We start from the raw sequence: 24944 nt of genomic DNA, 5'->3' as shown, positions 1-24944 counted from the left end.
TACCGGGCGGACCTCCGCGTGCGCTCCACGTACGTTCTGCCCAAGTATGCGGTCTGGTCGGTCTCAAAAAATAAAACCCGGTCCAAGACGGAGTACCGGACCGAATTGGTATTACCGAGAACCGACCCAACCCTATTAGGGAGCTTAATACTTAACTTTCCAACATAAAGGCGAAGTATTTTGTGAATACTTCATACCACACCACCCATTACGTTACAAGTCCAACACCAGAAAACTAACTTATAAATCAACACGCTGCAACTCTGTACAAAATTGGACCTATTTTGAATGTTATCACTAGATTAAAAGGGCATTATCAGACTCGTAGGAGGGTTACAAGGGTCCTGCTGCACCAACTACTTAAGTATGTTTATGGTTGTTATCAGCCGTTAGCAGTTGTCATCGGGAGCAGATTCGTAATTTTTCAATTTTCAGGCGCCAATACTACTTAGTTAGTTTGAGAAAAAAAGATGATGGCTTGGGGCGGCACGGTGGTGCAGTGGTTAGCATTGTCACCTCACAGCAAGAGGGTTTCTGGTTTGAACTTAGAGTGGGAGGTTCAAACCCTTAAGGCCCGAACATACTCAGGCGTACTCTAAGCGGAGCGGACTCCGCGAGGAATGTCTGCAATCATTTGGGCTTCCATAGTCGAGCGCACTTCCGCGTTGTAGTTTCCTGTAAAAATGTCACACACTACATTACCCACAATTCTTGCGCGTCGATGTGAAAAATACATGCCGAGCAGTCACTGGTGCGCGGAGCGGAGTCCGCGCGGTCGTAAAATCTGAGCTTTGCACACACAGAGCTTGCGGACGTCTGCTTTTGGTCCGGGCGGAGCTCCACGGAGTCCGCTCCGTGTATGAATATGTTCGGGCCTTTAGCTGGGGGAGCCTTTCTGTGCAGAGTTTACATGTTCTCCCCGTGCCAGCGTGGGTTTTCTTTGGATACTCCGGCTTCCTCCCACAGTCCAAATACATGCAGGTTGAGGATAGGTTAACTGGTGACTCTAAATTGCCCATAGGTGTGAATGTGAGTGTGAATGGTTGTCTGTCTCTATGTGTCAGCTCTGTGATAGTCTGGTGACCTGTCCAGGGTGTACCCCACCTCTCGCCCGATGTCAGCTGGGATAGACTCCAGCCCCCCCATGACCCCTAACAGGATAAGTGGTTACGGAAAATGAATGAATGAAGGAATGATGGTTTGGTTTAACGTAAGTGTATTATAAGTACATAATAAGCAGTAAAGTAAATAATGTGATTTGACGAACTTGCGTACGTCAGTTAAAACAAGTCAGTGTTGACTTTTGGTTTCACATGCAACACGAACCCCAGTCTCCTGGGTGAAAGTCCTGTGTTTGTTTGAACCATTCACCACCATGATCTACTCTGTAGACTTTTTCACTCTTTACACTGACATTATGTTACCTGACTTCCTCCTTGGCTTCTGTCATAATTACAAAGATGACAACTGATAATGGCCAAGTGAACCTACTAGTAGGTGTAGCAGCCAGGCCTTTTCTAAAAAATATCTATGAGACTGATAACTACTGACAGCGCTCATTCAATGGAGTGATAACATCCTAAGTGTGTGAAAACCATCTGACAGCGCTCATCAACCAAAGAAAAGAATCCGCCTCCAGTCTGTTTCAATGCAAAGACCTGGTTTTACTGTTGCAGCAGGAACAGCCTTCTTCAGCGCACCGCACTTCTTCGCCTCTGAACACATAAACCCACTTGTGTTTTAGGAAAGACATTTATCCAGTGATGGTCGGTAAATTACACTTTGATTTCATTATTTTCAAACAGGCAGAAGACTGTGATATTCTCCCAAATTAATGCTGTTAGCTTTTTTGAATAAAGAAGCTGCATACTCCCACACACTTTCCTCTGCTTTTCTGTGCTTGACAGTGACCTTCATCAAGTCCATTTAACTTAATAACTGCCAGTTATGTCTCCTATTGCATTTTAGCAGACTAAAAAACACAAGTGAATGGCTCGACACACAGTGCACTTAAGTAAGAGCCTGAAACTAATACCCATTTTTCTATTTCTTGAATCAAGAAATGATTCCTAATCAAAGACACCAAGAATCGAAGCATGATATTTCCAAAAATTTCCAGGAACAATTTTTGAGTGGAGGGGGATTTTTAATGTTCGCTGTGATTGATTACTATTCTGAGGCAGTGTTAACTCTCTGCAAGTTGATTTTTATAACGCACTGACATGTTCTGAGAGCAGTGACTGGCTGGAGGGCATGAAATCAATCTAAAAAAAGCTGTGGTAGGCTCTGAAAAATGGTCGGAAGTGATATAAATTGTACCGGATTACAAGTTAATGGGATAAAATGTGCAAAACTACCAGTGTGGATCAAATTTGTACATGTGGATTTACACAAGACCCCCTTTGTGATAATTGAATTGGGTCCTTAATGAATCAGGTCCAGGCAACGATGTCGAAATGGCATTCAGACCTTTCAGCACGTCTGACAGTTCTGTCCCCTTCCTGCTCCTCAGCCCCTTTCGAACCTACTTCTTTCTCTCTGCTTCTTTTTATCTAAAATGGCCTTCATCTTCCCGTCACCACATCTCCCAGACCATTTTTCCTCCTGTTTGCTCTCCTAACCTTTAATGTCTTGGCTCATTTTTCTCTCCCTCATCTCCCTCCGCCAGTCCTCTCCCCCTTCCCCTTCATTTCCTCTCACCTTTTCTCCCGCTCCTTCCCTCCCACCTCTCTCTATTTCCCATCTTCTCCTCTTTCATATCGCCACTTTTATTATCCGCCTCCTGCCCTCTACTCTGAATTTTCCCTCACTTTTTTCTTTTTGCTTCTTTTGTCTCGCCCTCCCACGTACCATCTCTTCTTCGCCCCCTGATTCGCCCCCAACTCTCAATCTATCAAGCTCCATATCGCTACTTAAAGAATCATTGGGCTGCTGATCTTGATCCTTCCTTACAGTGACTCATATCTGATTCCATTTCTGTAATTGAAGGGAGGCCCCCACTCTCAGGCTTACTTGACTGACAGATTTCAATTCCACAAGTGGTATTCAAAGAGGTTCCTATGAAATGATTGGAAACCTGTCCAGAGATATACAGCACAGGAGTCTGGGATTCCAGGAGGCGAGCTGCAAGTCTGATGATGGGGACATCTCACACACAAGCTGTGAAAAATGTGTGTGTGGATTAAGAGAGGGAGAGGGGACGACTAAATGACGGCAAACAAAACCAAAATGCCAGCCGTGGCTCTTTCAGAAGTTACCTTTGTGTGAGCTCCGCTAATCTTGAGCAACATAAATGGACTTTGCTTTTCTTTTCTTCTCCTCCGCTACACAGGCTGGTGTTCTGGCTGCCTGCTGACCCCATGAGAAATAGAACCAAGTCTGAGATCAACACCATTTCCCCACAGCTCCCTCCAACTGCCTTTTTTTCCTTTTCTTTAATTGCCTCTGCCACTTTCCCAATGGTCTACCATCCAGCTGATAAGCTTCACTTCTGTCAATCAATAGCCATCTCCACTGTCCCCTTGTGCATCTATATAAGGTCACTTTATCGGATTCTAACTGCAGCCAAGGCAAAACCTGACTAATAAAGGTCCCTGGATGTAGACCTGTAACACAGCCCAAAGGAGGACGCCGTCTTCTCCAAGTGCAAACGACCAATTATGGCCCACGTCTAATGCACACACTAAATCTAACAACTGCCATTAAACCATGAAGAGTCGACATGTTCCTACATGCTCCTTAATAAGTTCTTTTTCAAGGGCAGACCTCAAAGTAAATTCTCAGGATCTCAAGTGGGATGCTGCCCAATAAAGCCAGTCTCCTAATGATGGCTACTGACTACGTTTTTTAATAGTGTCCTGCTGCAGAGCTCCAGAGTTGAACCTGCCTCCTTTGCTAGGACCCATAGTGGAAATTTATTGGTCTTCAATAATAAATACATGCCACTGTATTATATTACACAGGATATTGTTTTATCACACCTATCGTTAAAAAGTAGCTAACTGAGCATATATTTTATATATTGCATCACGTCCATGTCACTGTATAAGTAACATGTATCACACGTTGATGTATGTTACAAGGCCTTTTAAAAGCAGACTGATCACATTTGGTTTTACGTTTAGGCTACATAGTATTGTTTGTTGCGCTTTTGTCATACTTATTGTTAATAAATTGGTGTATTATATGTTTGGATGCCACTGTACTATATTCTACAGAGCTAACGGGCTAACTTATATGTCACATAACCTCCGCCAATAACACCAAAGTAACGTTAACACAGCCTTAATATTTTGATATAACTGTAACTTATAAAGTTAGGTAATGTCTGGCAGCAAAAAACTTAAAACAAACCAACCTTGTGGTTGTAAGCTGTAAGCTAACATTACTGTATACAACATTAGTATAGCTAGTTAATGCTAGCTAACGTTACCTAATGTTAGTAAACTCAAAGTTAGTGCAAGTTATTTGATGCTTAACATTACGTAACCTCACCTAACTCTATAAGTTGTAATTATATTAATATGTTAAGGTTATATTGTTTACCAGTGTTACCTCTCTTATAGTGACACCTTACCAGCTCCGAACTGTAGTTAGGAACACGCTGGCTTACAAACCGTTAATTTTAGCTCGGCTCATTATTAGCTGATAACTAACTTCTGGTGGACCGGAAGGATGGTGAGGCGTTCAGGTGCCGTTCACCAACAATCTAATATTGCTGTCTTCACCACAAAAACAAACAAACATGGCCTTCTCATGAGATTTAACAGTAGCTTTTAGATTATCTAGATACTCAATTCTTCTGACTATCATCACTCCTTGCTGCATGCGTCTTCACCGTGACACCCCGAGAGAGTTGCTTCCCTCCACACACATACCATGAAGTACACGTCACAGCCTCACAGGTTACCCACAAGGCCACTGCTCTTAAAGGGGAAAAGGGTGAGTTGGTAGCGCCAAGGTGTAGTTGGAATTTCTTAAATCCTGCACCCGACAAATCCTCCCATATTATAATAAAAAACAAAATATAACTAAACTGATACCGATACTGAAACTAAACATTTTTAAACAATAAAAACTAAACTAAAACAAGCAAACCTTTTCTGGAACCTAGCTAAAACTACTGAAAACAAAAACTAATACGGAAATACAGAAAAAAACTATTAAAACATACAAAACTAAAAAAATCTGGCTGTAGTACGATTTTTTACTAAAAAACAAAAACTGTTTACTTCCTGGTGGCACAAAAGGAAAAGTTAGGGAATTACAAAAGTCAGTAGAATTAATCCTTTGGGCACCATTAATGTCTGTACAAGATTCCACAGCAATCCATACAATAATTGTTGAGATATTTGGGGGTAGACTAAGACAGTCTGATGCAAGACACCAACAATTTCATTCTCAGAGACACGCTAAAACGTAGGTAGCTGTGTGCGCGCGCCGCTTGTGCAGAGAAAAACCGTGGTCAAACGGAAAGCCCAAGTAAACTGCCCGTAGCCACCAGACCCTGACACTTGTGTAAGTGACAGGATACTTGGTGGCTGTTCGACCAAGTCCACCCACACTTGCTGCACGCCCACAGCACAGACACCACCCCATGCGAACTCACAAGGTGACTCGCGAGTTTAGAGGCAGTGCCCGCCTGTGCATCATACAACTACATGGTCCCAGATCGGGCAGACGAACCACATCCACCGCATCACCAGAGCCTCCACGGTCCCCCAGCTCGCGCACAAGACTGGCAGGCAATAGTTGGGACGACAGCACACCTGAAGGCTTACTTCCACTGATATCAGGCATTGATTCGTTAAGTCCTATGGGCCATAAGCTTTTACATTCTCTAGCATTTTCTAACAAAGCCCAAGCAGTCTGCACCCGTGTCTATAACAGCCCATTTTATGTGCTACAACTGCCCATAGTTCAGCCTCTCTGCTTGTATTGGGAGATCGCAACTGATCTGTGACAGCGAGCTGGCTCAGATAACATCTCGCACCCTGTGCCAACATTGACTCTCTTTACATAAGATGCATTTTCCTGCATAAGAATACAGCCATTCAGATGTAAAGAGTCTACCTTTCAGGATGAAAAAGCCTCACAGACAGCATTTACTTCATCATAAGACAATAAAAGTCCCAGACTAATGGATGTTCTGGGTAAGGTGGCGGCACTGTGACAGGAAGATCCACCCACTTACAGTAAATACTAAATAATCTAAGGAATAGATTAGATTTTAAAACTATTTAAACCCTCCATCACCATGGCAGTAGACGAGCTGACTGGCTAATAAAAAGCAGATTGACATACTGGTCTAACCCTAATAAGGCCCTTATGTTATTGACACTTCAGAGAAGCAGTGCTTGATTTTCTGATGCATACGGTGTGTTAGTCTCTGTGGGATGCTGGCCTTTCTCAGGCAGAGGCATGCAGAGCCCACACTGCATAACAGCGGTGTTTTCCATTTCCACTCACGTATGCTGCTGGATGTGTGTACCGCTGAGCTCACTGCTGCCGGATTGATTCACCTGTCGCCTGGGCAGGTTTGATCCCCAGGGGCGGTCCAGCGGCGACTCAGCGGGTGAGAAGCCGCTCTCCCTCCCTCCCTCCCTCCCCTGCTTCTTCTCACAAACACCTCTGCTATCCCTCGCTCACTCGTTTCGCTCCCCGTTCACAGAGCGATAAAGTAGATTTATAGTTACAGCGGCAAAGCAAACCCGCTGAGTGTGTTAACTTTATCTTCAAGGACGTGGAGGCAACACGGGCTAAGGAGTAATGACTCAACTGTGAACGTGAGTTTGACGGGGAAAAAAGGTCACATTTGGCAGTGATAAGAGAGACTGTAGCTGGGTGACAGTGAGTGACAGGAGGAAGACTAAATGTGAGGCATTAAAACCTGACTGCTCCAAGGCTAAAGAAACACACAAACACACACGGAAGATACGGGAAGATGCTTACACCAACACAGAGCACAGTGAAGCTTGGTAGATAAATATGTGTGGGTGTCAGTTGGCTGTGAATTTGTAAGAGCATACATGCTTGTACTGTATGCACGAATTTCCTCATACTCTTTACCCCCCGAGGAATAATTTGTCAAAATAACTTTCTAAGCTGTGTATGCAATATGCAAATGCAAAAAAATGCACCTGTTACACTCTGTGGTAGCATTTCAATAAGCTGCAAAGCTAACATGTTCATAAGGGATATATTTTGATATCTTAAGGGCAAATTTCCACAGCTACTTGAATCATTTACCTACTGACAGACTGCAGCCATGAGCCAATAATCCTACACTATTGAATATATGGCAATGGGAATCATCTGTTTTTACATTCACAAATATTAGCACTACTCTTAATTTAAGCAGTCTAAAAATGATTTCCTTTCACTCAATGTTTTGAGCTACAGACAGTTACATTTGCAGTGGACTTGCAGTGGAGAGGACAACTGCGATAAATGCATGACAGTTCACACTTCTGACTACTCTTACCGATACATTTAGCTATAGACCGAATCACAGTGATTATACACAATAAGGCCCTGATCACACAGGATGCCACACTGTCTATTTTTTTTTTAAAAATTTTTGCCGAATGCCACTAGTAAAAAAAAATAAAATAAAATAAAATAAAAAAAAACGCCTGCTGCACCTTTTTTTTGTTGCCAGGCAACCACCCCATCACCTCCTAACATTCCTGTGTATTCAATGTACTGTTTATTTTATTTTTAATTGACAGTAATTAGTATCATGTCCCTAAAATGTTCCCTCAGAGGGTACTTGCTGTATCTGATTGAGGGTGAGAGGCTGCCAGTTAATACTTTGTCGGGGGCAAGGAAACAGAGATCTGTGTGGGTACATGAGACCTTAAAAAAGAGGGTGGATCATGGGGAGTACCACCAGCTGGTCCAGGAGCTTCGCCTCAATGATGGCCGTCTCCAGGCATATTTTAGGATGACTCGGGGGCAGTTTGACAACAGCTCTGGGTATCAGCACCACCAGTTTCTCCTTTGCCAGCTGTAAACTTGTTGTCATGACCGCCACAGAAGACCCGCCTCTCGAATCATCCGAGTGGACAATGGGGAAAAGGTGGAGATGACATGAGGCATTTTTCCGCTCTGCATTGAAGTTTTTTCAACTCAAGGCGTTCAAAGCACTCCGGCAAAAGCGCCAGGTGCTTAGAGCGCAGGGGTTATAATGACATGCAATATCAAAAAAAATGTTCTTTTTTTTCTATTAAAGCACGTGTCTCCTCTCTTAATTCAGATATTTCAGTGGGTCCATGAACACAGGATCGTTGATCTGTTGATCCTTTCAGATCTGATCAAATTGATGGAGAGGAGAGGCTGCTGCAGAGCAGAGTTAGGCACAGTTCAGACCCGGTAGAATGAACAGTTAAGTTTCACTTTCAATGCGCCTGACGTTCTGCTGCTCCATCTGTGCCAAGAGTGCATTCTGCGCTTCAAAAGTGTGGGGCTATAAATAACTGAATGGTTCTTTAAACTGTCCAGCTCCAAAAATTAAAAAACTATTTGTGGCAGCAGATGTTTTGATCATGGCAGGCCGCCACAAATACATGAATCTGTGGGAAACCCTGGTCTATTGTCTGGACTGGTCCCTACAGAGGTTTATTCTGCTGGAATGCATGAGTTTCATTTTGTACAAATGCATTTGAACACATGTTCACGTGCAACGTGGTTATCTTTTCCAAGCCGCGGTTCAAAAACATTGTTGCCTGTTGGCATTAATCAAAGGTAATAAATAGTTGTATTTCACTCCCACTTTTGTCAGAAATGGAGTCACACAACACAGCCCTGGAAGAGGCTAGCAAACAAGCAAGACCCAAACAGACAAAGAGATGTACTACCTTGCTATCGTTAGACAGACAGACTAGAGAGAGATGCACTGCCTGCTAGTACATCAACTTAACGGTACTTAACTTGCTGACATCAAACTTGGAGAGAAGAGAACACAGTTTACCTGATTGCTGTTCCTTCATTCACTCTCATGGTGTTTTTTTACCCTCTTTTCATGACAAGAAGGATAGTTCTGCTTCCTCCTCTTATCAAAGTAGTACACACTGACACCCACTTTGACACATGGGGGAGGCAGGGCCCTTGTATGATTCGCAGAGCTCTGCACAGGGGCAGTATAGGGCAGCCCGGCACCGCATGTGGGACAAGTGCTCTTGGGGGCCCATGTGCTCACCATGAGGGTCCTAAGCAGGTGGTTTGTTTGCTACAACACCAGTTTGGCTCTGTTGGTCTGGTTCTGGATATTTTAATGACAACAAACTAGCACTTCGCTTTTGTTATTACCTGTTGAGGACCTGTTTGACCATAATACATTGATGTAATAAAGTGCATCTCGTGAAGTTACTCACTATTCAAGATACTTTTTTACTTTTATTCACATTTTAGTACTTTTACTTGTACTTGAGCCAATATAATTACAAAGCAACAATACTTTTACTTCAATACAATTTTGTCTACTATCCACAACTGTGCAAATGCTGACATATTGGAAGAATGACCACTACAGAGCATGCTGGAATGTTCTTTCTGCAACTAGTTTGTAAGAAGCAAAAAAACAGATCCATAATTTTGTATCAAAAAGCATTCTGGCTTTGACATTGCACTACCCTTCATTTCCTCCTTAGAAAAGGCAGTCAACAAGGTCTTCTTGAAATCTTGAAACGTCAAAAGGGGAAAAAAACATGTGCCATGCTCGTTTTTATCACAGTGAACACCTTCCCACTACACAGAAATGAGATGTTTTCTTGGCTTCATAAGGGAGGAAGAGGCGAGGTGGAGGAGACATTCTAGGCTTTTTTTTTTATTTCACTCCCCCGGTGGCATGATGGGCCTCTTTATGCAGGCGTTTACAGTGGCCCTGACACCCTGCTTGGTCAGTTACAGTGGACGAGGGTAGGCTGACTAAAAAGTTAAAATATATGGGGTTTGTTTTGTGACCTTTTTAGATTGTGGGAGTTAAAAGGGATGGGATGTTTTCTATCCAAACTTCTTCCAGTGTGTGGTGTGTGTGTGCTCACATGTCTTGTTTGCAGCCGATCTGCAAACTGCTGGAAGTCTTACTTTATGAGTCACTCTATATAACGGTTTTATTTTCTTTCTGTTCCACAGCAGCAAAATGGACAAACTAAGGATATCATTTTTTTCACCACTGACAGTCTAAAAAGAGCAAAGAGACAAATCAGAGGAAGCAAATTCATTTACAACTCAACAGTTAATCCAAGATTTCAGTTGTGCTCTTTAGCAGCTCTTTCATGTCCATGTAACATTTTCATTAGCCTTCTGTTTCTCTCTCTGCCTCCTCTATCAGCTGCCAAGTACAACGGTGAAGTCTACAACAAGCGCCGGCTGATGGTGGAGCTGCCAACGAAGGGCGGGCTTCCTCTCCAGCCCATGGGCAACTCCAGACCCTCCATGGGCAACATGACGTCGATGACTCCTTCGATGACGACCAACCCCATGTCTTCTAACCAAATGGCCTCCAATCCCATGAACCCCACCATCAACCAGATGACATCCATGACCCCAATGACATCTATGATGCCCATGACCTCTATGACGCCCATGACTTCCCTCACCCCGATGACCTCCATGACACCTATGACCTCCATGACACCTATGACCTCCATGACCCCCATGACCTCCTTGACCCCAATGACCTCCATGACCCCTATGACCTCCCTGGGTCCACTGACTCCTGAGCCAGTGGCCACGTATGTCACTGAGATGCCCAGCATCTCCTCTGTCTCAACCCTCCCGACAGAACGGCACATAGCCGGTGCCGGAGGAGGTGGGGGACTCAAGCCGAATGGCCAGAAACCCAAAGGCAGCCATGGTCATGTGGGCCACAGCTCTCACAGCTCTCACACTCACAGTCATGTTCACAGCCACAGTAGCAAGCCACCAGGACTCAGGTCTACTTCCCTGGCACACATGGCAGGGACCATGCCAGGTGGCACGTCCCTGGGCATCTCCAGGGCCGCTGAGACCTCCCTTGGCTCCAGCTCGGCTACAATGGGCCGCCCAATGGTGTACAGTTCCAACACAATTGCGTCTGGGCATACGATGGGGCTGGGCCTTAAGGCCTGGGATGGGACTGAGACAGTGGGCCGCAGGAAGACCTACGGGCACAAGAGGCCTCAGTGTACCGTGCTGGAGCCCAACCAGCTTCACGGCACCAGGGGCCACAGCCACAGCCAACACTTCCTCCCCACACAGCCCTACTTTGTGACCAACAGCAAGACAGAGGTGACTGTGTGAGAGAAGGGAGAAAGGGAGAAAATGAAAGGCAAAAGGATGCATGTGGTGGTGGCACAAGTAATCTCTGAGTGAGGACACCAACCCCTGCGTTGGTCAAGGGTGCAGATCTATGTGTGTGTTTGTGTGGCTCGTTGGTATACCGGTGAATGTGGTTGGACAGTGACACTGTGTCTGAGTGGTCCTCGTTTCACAGACAGAGTTCACCAATCAAATCACTGAACAGACCTTTCAGCGTCCAAGTCGGTGGCATCTGTTACCATAACTTCAAAGCGCCTACAGAGCAGGGATGTGTGTACACTTGTGGTGATATTAGAGTGTTGCCTCACAGCTAATATCTACTCTGTAATAACAACAATATCTGAGCGTTACAGTTCAACACACGGATGATAAAGTGGGAAAGTGCTGATAATAAAATGGATTGGCTTTATGAACCAAACCTGAGAAGCAATATAAGGGATTTAGTGTAACGCATCGAAGCATTGTGGGAAAGAAGAAACACAGCAAGTTTACCCACAAATCTCGCAACACGAGTTCTGCTCATCTGCCCAACAAAGCATCGAACAGTTGGAAAGAAAAAAACATTCCCTTATGATTCAATCCCCATAAATCTCCTGAGGGCTTTGAAACAGACACACATGATGAGGGCGCTGGGCTTTGGACTGCAGACATGCAGGGCTTTGTACTGTGGCTATTCAGAAGCGCCTTCATAAGATCTGCAGCTGAAGGTCGCCCTTTTTCCACAAGGCTCCAGCACAGAGAATGGAGGCTGTCACACTGGCATTGTTCTGTTCTGATCCCGTCTGTGTGGTGACAGCTGGCCCGGAGGAGGGATAAGGAGGCAGGGAGGCAGCATCTGGATGATGCTGCAGCTAGCAGAGGCTCCACGGAGCATGATTCTCGTACACACACGCACAGTCATGCACATGCAGACATGTTTTCACACAAACACACTGAAACATATACTGTAGAAATGTCGCACACCAGGGTTTGACCAAAATGGAGTTTTTTAAAGGATGATACCAATAATTTAAGAATTCAGCTACAGATGGCTGATATTTTGTTTAATTTCTGCATATTTGTTGTCTTTAAATTTGACAGTTTGCATTTGAAAAACTCCGTGCAGTGCTCCTCCAGAATAATCAGTGAATATCACCACAGTACTCTAAAACTATCAAATGAAACACAAGAAAATATTCAGAAATGGCAGCTACGTCAGAAGTACCCATCTTATCCATTCAATGACAGGGTATACAGTTTTGGATATGTAAATACTTTTAAATTAGAAAACTATTTACAAAAGGGTTGCACAATTCATGGAATAGTTTTGGTAAATAGGTGCATTTACTTTCTTGCTTAGAGTTAGATAAGAAGATTAAAACCACTTTTATGTCTGCATGTTAAAGGTCTAGTGTGTAGGATTTAGTGGCATCTAGTGGCGAGGTTGCACATTGCAACCAACTGAAACTTCTCTCATGTGCCAAGCGTGCAGGAGAACTACAGTACCCGACATGAAAACGTGACTGGCCCTACCTAGAACCAGTGTTTGGTTTGTCCATCTTGGCTTCTGTAGAAACAATATGGCGGACTTGGTATGTAGGTACAAACAACTCATTCTAAGGTAATAAAAACACAATCCTTATTTTAAAGTAATTATAAACCGATAAAAACAGTTTTGAATATCACATACTATTTTGGCCAATAGTTTGTTTGCAATTATGTGACTATTATGATGCGCGAAATTCAGATGAAGAGCAGGTGGTTATAAGTCCATACACTGAATTGGAAAAAGATGAACATGACAACATAAACAATATGTATGAATCTGCAAGCAGCAGGTATCGTCAGAAAATTTAAACTAATGGTGGATGTGATCCATACAAAACAAAGGAAAGCAATTTTTTTCCAGCAACTTGACAGCATTGTCCGGTGTGGACACGATCACCCTTACGAATTACTATGTCCTCTAGACCAGTGGTTCCCAACTGATGGGTTAGGATTAGGGTTAGCGAATATGTCAAGTTTCTAAAAAGACACACTTTATTTTGAAGTACAGTGAATATCCAGCACAGAGCTTTTATTTTGAGGGACTGTTTCCTGCTGTAGAGTGAGTGTATAACAAATACCTACTTAACAGAGACAGCAAACGAGCTTGACGACATGGCCAAACACAAGTATAACGCTAAATATTTTTAAGTGTGTGGACTTTGAACAAATGACTAGAGACAAATCTGGAACCCGGTTTCTGGACCAATTGAGAACCACTGCTCTAGACCTCCTTACGTTACTGACAATACACGGCGAGCCGATGAAAACGTACAAAAGTCTAGTGGACTGTAACTATTTTGTTTGCGGTTGGGTCCATGGCTGAAACGACTGCCATTTTGTTTTTGGCAGGGTGAGTAAATGTGCTTGAGTATACAGTATTTCATATTCCAACTCTGTACATGGATGCGCCGTTGTCAGGCTAACCTTACCAGCTAACGTTAGCTAACTTTAGCCACTATTTTCTACCTATTAGGTCATCTGTTTCCATAGGTCTGGCAAACACCATAAAAATCTGGGTTGTGGCTAAAAACACCGAGTTGAAACAGCATATTGTTATGGTATCCAACTTCAGGCATGTTAAATAATGCGTTAACATTTGATGTTAGTTAACACCGCTCCTCCAAAGAGAGGACAGAGTTTTTTTTCATCCACATCCACCGCTGTTTCTCAGTGAGTTTTTTTTTTTTTTTTTTTTACTTCTCCCCTTTACGTCCACTTTTTTTAGGATTTACAGTGAGCCTTGTTTTTTCTCAATTTGATCAACTGGAAGAGCTGTAAATAGCTCAAATTGTAGACACCAATGTATGACATCATATGCAAAAGAGCTATAGATGTCCCGAAATTGTACACACTGGATCTTTAAATGTGAAGCTACAGTCAGTAGTCTGCTAGCTAAACAGCTAACCTGGTTCTCTCCAATAGTACAGGAACAAAATCTGCATTCAAGTATCTCAAAAGCTCATTAATCTATATATCTAGTTTATTTAATTTGAACAAAAACTGTTAAGTAGATACTAGTAGGCAACAAAATGTCAAACTATTTCTTTAAAATAATGAATAAAATGTGCAAAAATAAAGCAGTTTTAATGTAGCTGTGGTCACCCACTGATTAATAAATATGTATGCATTAAGGCAAGCACAGACAGCACACATGAAATATGGGTCAATTGAGCAACTATATGCCTCACATATTTCAATAGTTGGACCAAATTTTAGCTTTGGAAACATTTCATTTCTGCACAGATTTTGCATAGGATGTTCTACTTCTCTAGTTTTAGACTAAAGCAAGAAACTGTGAAAAGTGGAATAAAAATACCACTTTTTCTGGTATTAGAAGACACTGCCACAAAAAACTAGGTTTGATTAGATCACTCACTGTACTCGAGCTCTAGCTGGAAAAAAAAAAAAAACATCACAACCAGCAGGGAGAGAAAAAAAACTATCTGGGTTACATGACTCAAACATAAAAATAAATCCTTAAGTTTGACAAATAGGCCAAATCTTCTAAGTGCTTCTCTGAGCCTATTTGCTTCTTCTGTAATGATGTGAGATTTATTAGCAGCTGCAGCCACAGTTATCATTTTGACCTTGTTATCTAAAGTGCTGCTTCCACCTCTAAGACCCTTTTTAAACTTGTGATTAAGATGCATATTTAAGTGATCAAAGTATAATCAGACAATGCTTAGCCACATTAATATAGGAGGGGAAAAAAAGACACAGCGAGGATGGATTATGACTGGATTGCTTAAACCATCTCTGGAGGTGGTGTAACCGTAAATGCAATTATGTACTGGAAATGTGCGTGCAAAAAAAGTGAAAAAAAGGTGTAAATTGTCATTTTTAAAGCATGTAAATATAAGAGGGAAGGGTGCACATGACAATCTGCTGAGAGAAAAAGAGTGGATTTCAGTGTGACACATTTTAATGGAAGCTCCAGCAGAGCAGCACTCAGTTTGGGTACGCTGTGTATCCAGACCGCATGTAGATCTGAGCTGCACAGGGGGGTCTAATACTACAGCGTCTAAATCAAAAGACGAAACAGCTCAGCCAGTGGAGAGTAAGATAAGGGGGTCTACAGGAGGGGATGTTTTTTGCCTTGTGCTGTGGAACCCCCCGCTGCCTCCAGGGTCATATGACTGAAAACCTGAGACCAAACTGAAGGCACTGATATAAGAGGTCACCAGAGCATTAAAATGTGTCACCTTTACACCCACACCTAACACATACACACTCACACAGAATACATTACAGGGTGGACTCTGCTTTCCTTCTGCTCCCACAGTGCCGAGCGGCAGGCGTCATCGCAGCAGGGAGACAAAAGAGTCCGTACTGTTACTGCGCCTGTTGTACATGAAAGACTGTGAAACTCCAGACCATGGCCCTTTGTAGCGACAACTGATATTATGCTTTTTATATATATAAATATACATAGCCTTTTCTCTCTTAATCTCTTTCTTTTTCATCTCTTCTTCACTTCCTTTCACACCCCTTTATCTTCTTCTTTGCTCCCTCCATGTCTGAACGGAGAAGTATCTGCGAGAAACAAAAACGGGGCTGTGATGAATCTTTTCAGTGATAGTGGAGTACAGTCATGATGAGACAGTGAATAATAATAATTCACCCCCTACACCTTAGAATGATTGGTTTCCCCCGTGTGCGTTGTTCCAGCAGGAAATATAAGTGATTGATTCTGTGTGCCAAAAAAAATGTAATTCAGTTTGCAATTTTGTACCATTGTGTGTCCCCTTCAACGCTGCACACACTTCACTCTTTATAACTTTTTCTATGTGTGTGGATATGTATGTGTGTGTGTGAATCCAACTCCGGCATATGATTATCTTCTCTGACAAAGTCAAAACTCAAACAAACGAGCCAAACAAAGTGAATCATATATAAATGGAGTTCACAATCCCATAAACCTGGTTGCTTCCGTTGGGAATCCTTTGCAAATTTTGTTGTTGTTTTTTTCTCCCCCTCCACCTTGTATTTATTTCCTCCTTTTCCTGACAGCTGGTGGTTTTGTTTGCGGCAGAGTTGAGAAGCAGGTCAATGTTTGCTCGGGATGTGCATTATCGGACCCAATTGACTTAATCCAGCAAGGCGGAAATGTGGAAATATGAACCCTCCTTGCCATCACGTACTGCTCCATCCTTAAAGCCCATTCAGCTTTGCAAACGCAGCCACTGGAACAATTGGTAAGCAGGCAGGGCAGTGGAAACAGTTGGTAAACAAAACAAACCAAAAAAAAAAAAAAACCCTCATCCCACACGGTAAAAGCCAAAATAAACCCGATAGAAAGCGGGGAATTGGTTGCGCTGGCTGGGTCACGGCTGATAGGGTCAGGGCCACAGATGAGTGGATCCAGGAGGCAGTCACGTCTGACATTTTTCATCAGACGAGTCAGTCAGACAAAAAATGCCACAGCAGAGACTAAAGGACACAGTCAGCTCAGTAACAGAGCCAGTAGACACTCTGGAACAGAAGATTTATTGTGCAATTCTTGTTTTTATATATTTTGACAACACTATTTGGTGATAAACAGCCCAGTCGCCAGAGTAAAATTGGCATTGTACCTTTTTGTAAACAATGGTTATGCTACATTTGTATGTTTCAGACGTATCATATCAACATTTCCAAAGTAACATAGTTCATATTAACATGTATATGAGCAGAAACGGTGGATGGTGTGACACTTAGACGAGACAGCTGCCAAGCAAACCAGTACAAAAGCAGTATGTCGGTGAAGATTCTCAGTCATCCAGGTCATGGTAGTCATAAGTGGTATATTGTAGGCAACTGGACTTGCTTGCGTTTCTTGAAGACGTTTCGCCTCTCATCTAAGAAGCTTCTTCACTTCTAACTGACTGGTGCTGAGTTGCAAGCCTTATACTCTGTGTGGGTGTGAACCCTTACAGAGTCGTTGAGGTCACATGTGAGCTCTTAGTTTGAGAGTCGTAAAGTCTCTGAAACGAAGAGCTCACATGTGACCTCAATGTCTAGTCCAGTTGCCTACAATACAGCACTTATGATTACCATGACCTGGATGACTGACAATCTTCACTGACTTGTTGCTTATCAATTTGGGAAGAATGCCCTTAGACTGGTACGAATACAAGCGCACATGTGACCTCAACATCTCTGTAAGGGTTCACATCCACACAGAGTCTAAAGCCTGTGACCCTGCACCAGTCAGTTAGAACTGAAGAAGCCTCTTGGAAGAGAGGCGAAACGTCTTCAAGAAATGCAAGCAAGTCCAGTTGCCTACGATACAGCACTTACGAACAAAAGCAGTATTTTTGATGGCATGTCGAGACATTTCCAGTCATGTTTGTGGTGACCAATCTGTGTTAGCCAAAAACATGTGTTCCTAACCCTAACCAAAGGTTTTTTATGCTTAAACCTAACCACACATTAACCACAACATTGTCATAACATAAATTTGAAACTGAAACATACATTTTTGACGCAGGCAAACACACATGACCATCCAAAATAATCATTAGCAATAAACTTAACAAATTGCCATACCTGTTCTTGCATTACAATGAAATGTTGTTCTACGTGTGGTTTGTCCAAGTGGTGTTGCCATACCTAAGTAAAAGCCCTTGCTCAACTGCTGTGGGTAGGCCAAACCAATGTAAAATACTGTGCTGTCTTGGTTAAGATAAATAATATAGTATAACACGAGATGAGTTTTCAAATTTGTAATTTTTTCTGGACCCATTGGACTGCGGATTTAAGGTGCTTTCACACCTGCCCTGTTTGGTTCGGCTCAATCAAACTCAAGTTCGTTTGCCCTGTAAGTGTGGTTTGTTTAGGCAGGTGTGAACACAGCAATCGCACTCAGATGAGCATAAAAATAACTGGACTGAGACTTTCTTGAAGAGGTGGTCTTGGTCCGGTTATAAACGAACTCTGGTGCGGTTCGTTTGTGGTGACAACGTGTTCCAACCTCGATCCAAATCAACTGCAGTTGCATTATGATTGTTTGGGTTAAACAAGCATAAGCACGTTAAAGACCCGGGGGATTATTAATGTGCGCCTCCTCCTGTACTGCCTTAATATGCACATTCAGTGCATCCAGTGCATCAAAACATTGTTTCCTAGTTGGAGCCACTCCTCATTTTCAAACTGTATGGTTTACTTAAAATGAACAATGACAGCAATATAGTCCACGATGACCAGCGCTAAACTCAACCGGCATAGCTGTCCCTCCATTGTGACATTAGAAAGTGTCGCATTTATCTTGCAAGTGTACTCTTCTTCAACGTTTTGTTTACTTCCTGGATTTTTCCCACATAGAAATTCTGACCAATCAAGAGTGGCGTTCTCGCGCAATGCATTTTATCTGGTCTGCTTGTAAATGCTGCCGTGAGAACATGAACCAACTCTAGGCAATTATGCAAAACACATATAACAAAATTAATCCCTGATTCAAACCAAAGCAAGCGAACTCTAGGTCTGAAAGCACCCTGAGTCTCCCCCAATGTTGAGTTCATGTTTACAGCCTCGGTACAAATGTAACATATCTGTGGTCTGCAGAAAAATAAAATGCCAACATTTATTATGGCGATTGGTTTGTAATGAAAAATAGTCTTTGCGCTTACTATCAGTACTGGCTCAACATAGTGTAATAATAGGTACATTCAGTGGCTAATAAACTACTGTAAACCTGCCAGATCCAAAGAAAAAAAGTAACTGTGCATTCTTCTTCTTTTTTTTTTTTTTTCGTTCTCATTGTAATTCTGAAGGACACTTCTTAAGAGATTTCTGCTGATGGAGCTCGAGTTCCTGTAGCTTCACTCTTACAAAGAGAACGGCATAAACTACCATGAATAGGGCAGAGAGTGAATCATCTCTGTAAGGAATTATCTATAAGATGTATGATAAACAGAATTCGCCATGGCCCAGTCACACAAGCATTTGAAGGCACTTCGTTTCAATGGCTTTGCCGGGATCAGTGCATTCGCTCATGGAGGAAGCAGTCAATGTTTATCAGCTGTTGAGCCCCATTCAGTTTTATTTTACCTCCTCTGCCGGAGAATAGGCTGCTCTACAAAAGTGGCATGGTTTGCGGACAGTTTGAGACAGGGGTTGCAGGGGTTGCTGGTACAAATAACTCTCGTGCAATCCTGAGAACAAAATGTAAGATGCTTGAAGAGCTATTGTGACTGACCAGTGCTAGCATGTTCCTGGGTGATGTATTTAGCAAAGACATATGGTTGATTTTCAGTGTGCCACCTTCTGGTGTGACCGGTCAGAATGGTCAATTAGAAATTCCCTCACCCAGCTGGCCACTCTGTAGTAACTGACACCTTGCTGTTAAGTGTCAGTGATCACCTTCACCTCTTTGTGTCTTACTACCTACCGTGACACTGCCAAATGAGTTCCAAAATTAGGGATGACCACTATGTGTGAACTCATTGCTCCAAAGCATTCAGGTTCTGATTGCCCTGTGGGTGCACTGCCTGTCACAGCTTAAAGCTTTTTTTCTGTATTATTCTGTTTTTCTTTCTGCCTGAATGGAAGTCAAATGAAGAGTGGAGGTGCAATTGGCCTAATTATAGGAATCAGACCCAAGTTAGAGGGTGCAGCGTTTCACCAGCGCATTGATCAGTAACAGAGGCAGGAGCAAGAATCAGGCCAGCCGAGCATGCAGTCTGAAGTTATGTGGTGTTAACGCCTCTGCTGGGTACGCTCCGGCTTTGTGAACTTAAGTTAATGACTAATTGTATATGGTGGGTGTTTTTTATAGAAGCAATATTTTGACTGAATTTACACCCATCTTTTCAATATTCATCAGACAAGACAAGTGGGACCTTTTTCTCTAGTCATGTAAATTCTGATGTCTGACGAGGACATTTCAAAGTAAGTGACAAATTGAAACACAAACTTCAGTGAGCACTGGGCTCAGCCTTGGGTGTTTTTATTTACTTTGCTATGAAGCATCACAGACCAGCTACCTTGGCAACACAAGCTAGCTAGCTTGAGCTATGTGCAGTTTGTTGCTGTGACACTAGATGTTTTTTTTTGTTTCTTTGTTTTGTTTTTTCACTACACTGTGTTCCTTGCAGTCCTTTGATATACAGATGCCACTTCACAGCCAGTTTTACAATAAATATGCTGCTTATTAATAGCTAGGGCAACAACAACAATAATCCCTATCTGGTTTCCAACCGCCAAAATAATGCCAACTGTGCTCTGCCCCGGTCTCTGCAACATAATGTTTTAGTCCTGTATTATCTGAGCCACCACACTAACATGACTCACCTCTCATAGTCATGTACAATCAAGTCTGACTACCAACTCATCAAATACCAACACTTGGTCAGTGGCCCACAGCATCAGATAGTGACGCACAGACGTACCTTTAAAGCGGCAGTTTGAGACACAACTGGTGGCAGCATTTTTTCAAGCTCCAAGCAACTGCTGTAGATTAAAGAGCAATTAAGTCCACATAGGGCGAGTGTGATGGGAGGTGGATATGTAAAACAAACTTTTGCATGGGAGCTGTTTGTCTCTCATGTGAAACCAAAAGTCACTGTAATATGTATGTATGTCACGTGACATATGTCACTTGACGTGACATCATGTTCGTAACAAAGCCAATCCAGGATGTTTTCTTTTTAAATCCTAACCATGTGCTTTTGTTGCCTAAACCTTAAAAAGTAAACCTTAAAATTTAGGTTTTTTTTGTTTTTGTTTTTTTTACAAAGGTTCTAAGTTTATTTTGAAAAGAGACTGTATGCATTTAACAAGTGGAAACTGTATACTTCCTGTGAAAAGGGAAGTCTATTTTGAAATGACACAATGCATGGAAAGTTTCACGCCGTCCCTGAGTGTTCAAAACTGATGCTGGAGGGGTACCTGGAGTGACATATTTTGACATATAGACCCTTCTACTGTTAGTAAACATTATGACTTTTTTTGTGGGCGGGGCTTAGCTGGAGGCAAAACAATTCTCCACAGACATTAACTAGTGATATGTAGCAAGTTCTGTTGGCTTGTTTTAGACAATGGAGGAAGATTCATTCCAAGTACCGAAGTGCACTCTGGCACAAACTGGACCATTTGTAAATTTGTACCACTGTCGGAATGTACCATTCGGTTATCCAGAGAAACGCACTCTCTGAGTAGCAGTGTGATTAACTTAACCGTTTATTGATTCATATAGAAATATAATGCTCCGTTTCTTCGGGACTTCAAGTGTTACTTGAATAAGTAGACCCTGACCAACGGGACCAGGCTGGCCGACCCATCTGCTCTCACTCAGTGGATGGCTGACTCGACAGGATTGCTGAAAGTGGCATGGCCAGTTTGTGGTTGATTTCTATGCCAATCTTACAAAAGAGGGAAACGCTTGAACGGTTTCTTTTGGTTTGTTTTGCTATCGAAGCTAACATTAGCTAATGCGCTAAAAAGTCAGCATTAAGGAGAAATCCAACATTCCTCTTACTACCTCCCCAATTTCTGATTAGGTGGACATGATGACCCTTAATACACATAACACTATTCATCCCTACAACAGTAAATACTTTTTCCATAACCTGATATAAAACGTGTGCTGCACATGTGAGCATTTTTGACAATCACAACATTTTAAGACTCCTGTGTAGCCTACAGCCCTGTGGTGGCGAGACATGTTTTGCTTCCAGCTAAAAAACTGACATTGTGACGCTGGCCCTGAAAGGGTCGCTAGGGCCACTGACCAAGCAGCAGTATTTGATGAGTTGGGTGTTGTTCATTTTTTATTTGCTCTTGCTGTAGTGTTTTGAGTCTCTCTGTCTGATTTCACGTCAAAAAGCAAACTTGAGTTGAATAAAATGTCTCGAAACAAGTCAGAGGAAAAACTGGAGGGTGGCAAACACCAAACAAAGTCACCCACCTACCGACAACAAGAGCTAACAATAACAAAACTGAGAGTTACAAAAGCTTATATTCCCATTAGCCAATGCAAGCTTTATTGAAAGGCAGAAAATGGCAGGTGAGATGTGAATGGGATATGATAATCGGGATTATGGTCCGACTTCTTTTCTCTTGCTTTAGCAGAGAGAGAGAGAGAGAGGCTTATTAATACAAAAAAGCAACCCCATTAGACAAGTTGTGCTGAAATCAAGCCTCTCTTGTTCAGCAGAGCGGCCAGCCGCCGGGAGAAAACCACACAGTGGAATATCTACAAGGAATATTTCAATAAGAGACAGAAAAGGAGCTGTACTGGGACCAGTGGCCGGGGGGGCTTTACGAGTTCTCACTGTGGTCTTTAATCACTGAAACCCAGAGAAACGTTGGGAAAGAGCAGCAGTGCTGCAACGGGGACTCAGTCCACAGTGGCACACACAGACAGAAAAGGGACTTAATGTCAACACTTGATAGGGAGGAAGCTTTGAATTATTGATATCGCAAAAAATGTTGGCGGCGCACGGCACGTGAACGCTAACAGCTCCATTTGGGAAGCTGTGAATCAGAGATGACTGTTGGCTTGCACACACACACACACATTTCATGTTGTTACAGTATTGTCACAGACTCTCAGACTTGTTTTGATCATTAATGCAGCGACTCAGTACATTCCCAAATCAATCATGGATTCCTTCAGACAGATTGGCCATTACTAACATGCACTGGAACATGTATTTGTCAGCTCATGTTGGGTATTTCTTTACACTGTGTATCCCATTTATGCTAAAGATGTGAAGCATGGGTTGTTCTTGATGTCGGACTGAATCAGGACAATCCAGTTGTCTGTAAATATTCATTTCGAGGTAGTGAAGAAAGTCTTTTCCCGCCCCTTTACTCACAGCAGATAAAATGCAGAATGCTCTTTAGTATACTATATTCATTAAGGAAAAGAAAGAGCAGCGTTCTTATGATCAGAAGGTGGCATATGTACAGTACATCTGGAATGACACTTAAGGGCTCAAACACCAGGTTTTCCTCCACTCTTTTCTTTTCTATCCTTTACTGTCGCTGTTTGCTGAACTCGATAGAGCTGTAATCACTACAGCCTATGAGGAGCAGCATCTGTATGATCAAAAAAATCAATATATCACTATATTATCAAAGGGGTTCTTGTCAGCTATGTTTACGACTTTGTATAGCATCAGTCTTTATGCGCAATGTTTTCACCAATCTGGAGCTGTCTGCACACGGAGACAGAGGCGATGCAGTGTTTGTTGTCCAGTAACGCTCAACATCTGTTTTTAAAAGGGTTTTGCTCCTATGGTGTGCTTTATATGTATGATTTTTGATCATAAAACATATATTAAATATACTTGCTGTTAGAATTAACGGAGGGATATCAATCACAGCGGATGTGAAAAAATTCTCTGGTTATTGACCTCTGCTTCGGTCCAGAGCCTAGGGATTTTCCATTACCTTTGAAGAATCGATAAGCTATTTGCGATATGACTACTATCCATTAGCAAGCATATCCTTTTATAGAATAACTCATTGATTAACTCATTTTGGTGTTAATCATGCATTACATACAAAGTTATATGAAATACAATTTTCTATTTTTGATGTCCAGACCAGTTTGTGGTATTTATGCATATGTGTATATGGATACATATGGCCCCAACACTGCATTTATGCGTGACTAGTAAAAGCATATTTTCTATGGTAGAGCCCATCTCCCACTATTGTTTGCACAGTAGCTTATAATATGCACCGTGATGCCCCATTGTCCTTTTACTGTTTACTGACTTTATAATTTGTGACATTACGTTATGGAAAAAGCTGTATTTTGGTACTATTAAAATATTGTTAGTAAAAGAGATATAGCAGACGTTTTGTCCCAGAAATATATTACCATAGTGTTTCTATGAATTTGTCTGTTTTCCTTATTTTGGGGAGGGATGACAGGGATATTTTTGTTCTTCTTTTGTTGATGATTTGCCATCTGACAGTATATCACCATTGTTCTATATACGACTTTCTTACGTGGCAATAAAAGATGACTTATGTAAAAAAAAAAAAAAGCTCCTCTCTTTGCCGTCTCTTTTTCTCTGCTGTTTCTTTGTCCTTTTGTCCTCAGGAAGAGATGGTGTACAGTCCTTCAGCTCTTCTTTATTCCCCCTCCTTCCTCTATCCATATCTCCCCTCCCACTTTCCTCCTCTCTGTTTCCCTTGGCTCTCCGCTTCCCAGCAAACATTTGATGTTAAATAGATCTTGTTAGAACAGATTGGAGTAACTTCCGAAACACATTTATATATAGCAGCAAAGCAAAAGTTGAAGCCACGTTCATACTCAGCTGCTTGCTTCTTTGTTTTTTGAGACTGACACTTAAATGTCTCGCAGATGTCAATTCAAACAAATTCCAAATCAGTTTTTCCACTTTCCTGTCTGTAAAACGCTGCTAAATAGGCACCTTGTTCTAATTTTCTTCACAGTGAACATTTGACAGGTGGCAACGTGCATCATCCATTGTAACAATCCTTAAGGTTTTAATGAAATAAAAACCTTTTTTTATAAACTGTACATGGTCTTCATTTTCAGGAAAAGCCATTCAATGTATTTGCATTGATATAAATAGTCTACCTTGATACTAGAGTTTGTAATTTTTTTATTTCTCACTTTCCTGATGCTATTTTAGAGCTGCACCAATTTCTGCCCA

General features: G+C 42.2%; 1 protein-coding gene across 1 annotated transcript in view; it reads left to right on the top strand.

Moving 5' to 3' along the window:
* Positions 1 to 13071, top strand: part of shisa9a (shisa family member 9a) — a 68685-nt gene extending 55614 nt beyond the window's left edge. Inside the window, exon 4 of the mRNA XM_033612233.2 lies at positions 10334 to 13071. Coding sequence (XP_033468124.2) covers positions 10334 to 11283 — 950 coding nt within the window. The 3' untranslated portion in view covers positions 11284 to 13071. The remainder of the gene's footprint in view (positions 1 to 10333) is intronic.
* The last annotated feature ends 11873 nt before the right edge of the window (positions 13072 to 24944 follow it).

This window comes from Epinephelus lanceolatus, chromosome 21, assembly GCF_041903045.1.
Source record: "Epinephelus lanceolatus isolate andai-2023 chromosome 21, ASM4190304v1, whole genome shotgun sequence".
In the NCBI taxonomy this organism is placed as follows: Eukaryota; Metazoa; Chordata; class Actinopteri; order Perciformes; family Serranidae; genus Epinephelus; species Epinephelus lanceolatus.
This window is presented reverse-complemented; position numbering and strand designations above follow the sequence as displayed.